This window comes from Colobus angolensis, unplaced genomic scaffold (assembly GCF_000951035.1).
Source record: "Colobus angolensis palliatus isolate OR3802 unplaced genomic scaffold, Cang.pa_1.0 Scaffold196, whole genome shotgun sequence".
Taxonomy (NCBI): domain Eukaryota; kingdom Metazoa; phylum Chordata; class Mammalia; order Primates; family Cercopithecidae; genus Colobus; species Colobus angolensis.
In genome coordinates this window covers 6,487,417-6,493,892 of record NW_012115110.1, presented here as the reverse complement: position 1 = coordinate 6,493,892, position 6,476 = coordinate 6,487,417, and the positions used below count along the sequence as shown (strand labels likewise).

At 39.9% G+C, this 6,476-nt stretch overlaps 1 protein-coding gene across 1 annotated transcript in view; it reads left to right on the top strand.

Moving 5' to 3' along the window:
• SEMA5A (sema domain, seven thrombospondin repeats (type 1 and type 1-like), transmembrane domain (TM) and short cytoplasmic domain, (semaphorin) 5A) overlaps positions 1-6,192 on the top strand; it is a 539,042-nt gene extending 532,850 nt beyond the window's left edge. The window contains exon 23 of the mRNA XM_011940969.1: positions 838-6,192. Coding sequence (XP_011796359.1) covers positions 838-957 — 120 coding nt within the window. The 3' untranslated portion in view covers positions 958-6,192. The remainder of the gene's footprint in view (positions 1-837) is intronic.
• Positions 6,193-6,476: the final 284 nt, after the last annotated feature.

Below are 6,476 nucleotides of genomic sequence, written 5' to 3'. Positions count from 1 at the left end.
CACAAGTATACATATGTAACAAACCTGCACGTTATGCACATGTACCCTAGAACTTAAAGTATAATAATAATAATAATAATAGTAATAAAAGATAATCAGAAATGTTTCTGCCATGAAGGTAAAGGACCTTGAAGGCACAGACAGCTGCCCAGTCTTTAACGAATCCTGCCAGAACATTTTTTTGATACTTTGCCCAGACTAATCCTGGACAGATGGCCTCTGGGCACCCTCCTTCATCTTCATTTTATTCCTCTCCATATATATCTTCTATCTGGCTCAGTTGAGGCTCTTTGAAACTGCAGGTGACTTTAATGACTATGCACAGAAAATGGCTACAATGATCACCTTCTAACAAGTTCAGGATGAAAAGCAATTAAGGTATTTGAAACCTGATGCCCTTACTTAAATAAGTTCCATCAAGGTCTCTGATAAATGTACTCATCCATGGTCATCTGAAAGCTACTTACATATCTATTCAGTTATACAAATATGAATTCAGTTATATATATTCAGTTACATTCAAACTGTCTGTTAATTTGAAATCATTAGAGTTTTAGGTTTTCTAGAGATTTAGAATTGGGTTTTCTAACCCCCTGCTTCTCTTGGTAACTTCATAGCTAAAGTTGAAAACTTTACCGGAAGATATCACCAACTGCCAACCTTATTCTGGTAATTAGGCAAGTCCTCCATGAGGCAAATAATCTGGGGAAGCAAATAAATAAGAAAACATATTTTAAAATAATGGAGCCTTAGCAGAGAGCTCAAATTCAACATAATAGTCATCCTCATTTACTTAGCATTCTTAAACCTGTTTTTTTTTCTTAATATATTTTCCAGGCATTTAACAAAAACAACTTGATCCTAGAGGAAAGAAACAAATACTTCAACCCACATCTCACTGGGAAGACCTATTCTAACGCCTACTTTACAGATCTCAATAATTATGATGAGTACTAACAGTTCTTATGTTTTTGGCTTCTTGTAAATCCCCAGTTCCTCAAGGCCTGTGCCCCATGACTGCCCATGTTTCTGAGGCTTCAGAGTTGAAGTTTGGATACATTTCAAGTGCATTTCAAGCCACTGGAGTGTCCCATTGCTGCCAAAAATACACATTTTTCAAAGCAACAAAAATTGAAATATGACATCGTGAAAATCTTGACCATTGTTGAATGAGTCAGGGTGTGAAGTTTTTAATTGTGTTCTTCCTATTTTTCTGACCAGTCCATTGGTTTGTTTTTTGAGCTTTATTTTATAAATGTGCCACCCACATTGGAAGGAGTCTTTAGAAATATGAATGTCTTCTTGCTTTGGGGTGCAAATCTTCATGATGTTTTAATTCGAGAAAATAGGCACTTTTTCTGAGAGACCTGCTCCCTCCACAAGAAGTGCTTAGGTCAATAATATTTCAAAAATGAAGAAAAAGAATGTGGCCAAACCATTATTCACCATGGATCGCCCAACTTCCCAAATCTGGATAAAGCTATGGGATTCTTGGAAGCAGCTTGTGTGTTTTCATCTTGCCTGGGAAGCGCAGGAATTCTACCTGGCCCACATCTGCCAGAGGTTACAGTTGACTGTGAGGCACCTCACCTTGCTCCTGATGCAGTTTCTGTGCCATTGCTGGTGGAGGGAGCGGAGCAGAGGTGCAGGCACAAGGAAGCGCGGCTGTGTTCTGCAGGTTGCTGCAAAACTCGCCTTATTCTGACTTTTGGATTTCATGGCATTCTAGGAAGTTCCTTGCCATGCAGTTGACCTGGAAGCCCACCTGTCTGTTCCATAGTAATGTCCTGAAGGGCCAGTCTGTAAAATAACCAACCACTTACTTAGCGTTTGGATAGACTCCACACCTCTTATCTCCCTGGAAGGAAAAGTCTTGAACATTTATGATGTCAATTAGTGAAAGTACTGAAAATACTAAATTATAACTAAAAGCAACTTTTTTATGTTATAGAGAATATTGAAGGAACTGATATTAATGATAATCAATGTTTTATTTTTCATCTCTCTGATATAACCAATGTGTGGGTAATCAGCCCCTACCAAGAGCATTAATGCCATGTAAAGCTGGCTTTCTGGAGTCCGCCAAGTCCATACGAAGTGGTACCCCCAGTTTCTGCTGTTACTTGCTGCCTCCAGGCCAGGGGAGCAGGAGATGCTCAGCTCTGGTGCCTTTTCTTTTATTTCAGTGCTGCCTTCCCACCCACCCAGTCCATCCACCCTCGCCTCTCCCTGCATGGAGGCAACAACATTTCAAGATGCACCTTGGGAAGTCAGGATAGCTGGAAGTAAGGGTTTTTGGGATCCCTGTGGTCTCATCATTGATCATCGATAAGCATGTAAGAGTGTGATAACACCATTCACGGAGGTCACCGGAAAAAAATATATACGTTTCTCACAAACAACTGATACATAACATATGGCAGTTAGTTGAATAAATATTGAAAATAATAACACGATTGAAAAAGTTCATCTGATGCCTCTAACCATGTGATAAAGTCCTGGGTAGACATGGAAATGTGTTCTTACTGACAAATGAACCTTCAGATCTATGAAAAAATATATAGTAGGGGTACTAAGGAACACAGAATTTTATTAGCATATGTGCTTTTACCCTTACCCTAGTTTCCAATTTCAAGAAACAATTTCAGAAAGTGTTAGAAGAATTCTATGTTTAATAATGAATATTGTTGAGTTCAAAATATAAATATACCCAAATTTACAGAAATGACACGGTATTGAAATGGCAGGTGGGCTCTGTAAGTTCTTTTGGATTGCAAGTAAATGACATTCAGGGTCTTTGCAGTGGAGACTTCATGTTGCCTCTCACGCATTCCTCATATGTCAGAGTCTTCTGTCTATATGCACATGATGAAAGCCCATACTCAGTAGGGGAAATCTAGCCAGCTCATTCTCTAATTGTTCCTAGGTTGGATTTTCGTAAGGTATTTCAACTCATCTCATCACTTTCTTGTAAGAAAAAAAAAATTATCACTATGTAGCACGTTTTAGTTCTTTTTTAGTCTTCTTCTCTAATATTTTGTAAGCTTAAAGGGACATTTTATTTTCCCTGGGAAAGAGAATTCTAATATTTCAAGAATGCTTCACTGGAATTGATGGGAAATGGTTTCTAAATGCCATCGAAGCTGGTCTTTAATGAATATTTTGTAGTGACTTGGGAAAACACCCTCCCTCACTACAGGATCTTTGTGTTGTGAATAATATAAACCTTTGAAACTAGCGTTGCAAAAGAATCCCGTTTTTGTTTCGTACCACACTGTTCAAAGGAACATTGTTTCTTTCCCTTTCTTTCTCTCTTTTATTTGACAGAATAGCAAGTGTTTAGATAATTTCAGGTATATTCTAAGTATTTTTACCAGCTGTGGAATAAGTTGTGTTTCTCCATCACTGTGTAGCTCCCGTTCACGTGTTCTGGCTCCATACTCCACGCTTAATGAGTGAACCCTTCCACGTTGGGCTTTCACAGTGCGATCTCTCCCCTGTCTTGGAACCTCCTTCATAAAGCCGCTCTTCCTTAGGACTGGGCTGTTTGGAAGTCCTGGTGAAACTTTGTGGTTCACATTTTAAATGCCTGAATGACCTTTTCATTCTCTCTTTGTTTTTGTCCTTCATTCACTCCTTTTGTTCTTCCTTCCTGCCTTCTTTTCTTCTTTCCTTTCTTCTTTAATTCTTCCCTTATTCTTTTTCTTTTTCTTTTTTCTTTTTTTTTTTTTTTGGTACAAGTGGAACAAAAAGCAACAAATAGTTTTAAGCTACACCTGTCTGCACCTGATGTAAAATGACATTAATCACTATTTAACTTCTAAAGTTATTTCTGAATACAGTTGGAGATTGGCTGATTTTCATGAGGAAGCTGGCTTTAGTCTTACATTTAAATTCTTTGAAAGTGACTCCCAGTGCTATTCAGGGTCCTTTCTTGAGGCTAGACTCATCACCATCTAATATTGATTTGACAGTGCACTGACAGTTTACAGGAAAGAGAACAGAACTTCTGTACACTGCACAACATGTGGGCTTCCTTTAGCTCCAGGGACATGTGACTTTGGTGAAACTGGGATTTTGTAGCCTCTGAATGATATGGACTTAGTGAATTCTAAGGAACTCATGGGGCACATCGTCAGGCTCCACCGCACAGAAGAGCCACAGTCTTCAGACTCATGGCGTTCCTTCCAGAACTCCCCATTCCACTCCGAGCATATTTCTATGCTGCTGCTTCTTGTGACTTACATGAGGCATCTCAGCTTCCTCATGTGCGTAGGGATGTTTCCCTAAGCCTGTTCAAGTAGACTCTCACTAGAGTTAGCATTCATATTTGAGGGAAAAAAAGAGCATTTAATGTGTTTGTGTGGGGCTGAGGTTCTAAAAGAATTGAAAAGAGATGATGAACATTGAATGAAGGTGAGGGCATCCCTGCTGGGGAGAAACCTCTGTCCCTAGGGAGAGTCCATTCATGTTCATATGGTCTGGGATGAACCAGGGGTCTGGCCCCATCGGGTCACAGGTGATGGCAAATAGAAAAGAAGCAAATGAAGAAAACAGTCGGATAAGTAGGTGACATGAAAGGCGGGACCTGGTTACCTCAGTGAGTGCTATGGACAGTTCCCAGAAATGGTGGCCAACTTCACAGGTCCATGGGTCTGACCCTTGGACTCTGCCAGGATCAACTGCCCTGAGTGCCAGAGTTTTAGTCAAGGGCGTCCTTACTTCCTAATTTATCTGCAAAAGGATGGAAATTGTGGGAGTCAAAGCCTATTTTGCTGAGTGTTCCCACTGGAGTCTCTGGTAGAATTAGTGAGTCATGCTGTCAAAGTCATGGACAAAGGCTGGGTGCCCTGGCTCATGCCTATAATCCCAGCACTTTGGGAGGACATGGTGGGCAGATCACCCGAGCTCAGGAGTTTGAGACCAGCCTGGGCAACATGGTGAAACCCTGTCTCTACAAAATATGCAAAAAATTAGCCAGCCATCGTGGTGCACGCCTGTGGTCCCAGTTTCTTGGGAGGCTGAGGCAGGAGGATCATTTGAGCCCTGGAGGCTGAGGTTGCAGTGAGCTGAGATCATATCACTGTACTCCAACCTGGGTGACAGAGAGAGACCATGTCTCAAAAAAAAAAAAAAGCAAAGTCTCAGTGACGTTCTCCATGTCCCCAAGTGGCCCTCTAAGGGGATCCATTAGCATATAATCGAATATCAAAGGGAATTTTACCTTAAACATATATCAAGTCTATACTTAGCTAATCATTTTATCTAAACACAGCATTGTTGGCATTTGAATTTACAAATATTCATTTGCTTATTTGCAGTGTTCCTTTTGCTTTTAGAATAAATCATAAATATTTCCCCAATACTGTCAAGATACTTATTCATCAACTTTGTCGCTGGGCCATCAGCTTTCTTTAGGCTCCAGGTGTCATTTACATTTCAGTGGGGTTTTCTTGTGTGTGGTGTTGGGGGTAACTCCATTGACCTCAGCATTTCTATCTCAAGAGGTGGCTCGGGAACACAGAACCAGAGGCAACAGGCACCAATGGTTGATAAAATAAACTGCAACTGCATGACCGTTTTCCACATGGCAGGGCTGTGCTTAAGCCCCACACCTCCAATAATCAATGTCTATGAAGGTATTAATAACCTTAACTGTATGCAAATTCTTCACCACTTACGATATGGTACAAACTGGGGCTTACAGATGGCCTCGGCCATGCCTAGCCCATTCGTTCATCCTAACTTCTTCATCACTTCCTGATGTACTTGGGGAAGCATGTTGACACAATGTTGCCAATGTTTGATTACCTGTGGTTATCTGTAATTATCTATGCTTATCTTGTCATACACTAGATGCCATCTGAGCCCCTTACTTCTTTGGGCAGTGGGTGAAATGGGAGAACATAGAAAAATGTTCACTTTGACCTAAGAAATGCACAAAAGGGAATGCCATGCACGATGTAAGATAAAATATTTGGAGACAGGGGATCATCGTGAAATTTATTTCTGCTATTTTCTCCTATTGAGGTCATTAATTATAATTGATTTAAATATTTTTTTTTAACTCTACAAATACTGAGCCAAGGAATTCAGGTTATGTGCTTTGTTAACCTAATAAAGCAAAGGAAAATATGTTGCTTTAATCCTTGCTGTTAACCTAATAAAGCAAAGGAAAATATGTTGCTTTAATCCTTGCTGTTAACCTAACAAAGCAAAGGAAAATATGTTGCTTTAATCCTTGCTGCTTTTCTCATTTGGTAATAGAAAAGGTAAACAAGATGTAATGTTGAACTGCTGGTGATGATTTCTAAAGTGACTTTCATACTGCTTTCCTGCGGACTTATATTAAAGATGCATTGTACACATTGTTTTGGCAGATAGATCAGAGATATATTCAGTGGTCATCTGTTGCATTATCAGAAATGTGGTACATGTTACAGAAGCGTGAGGAAGAGAATCCTATCCTCTTTTGA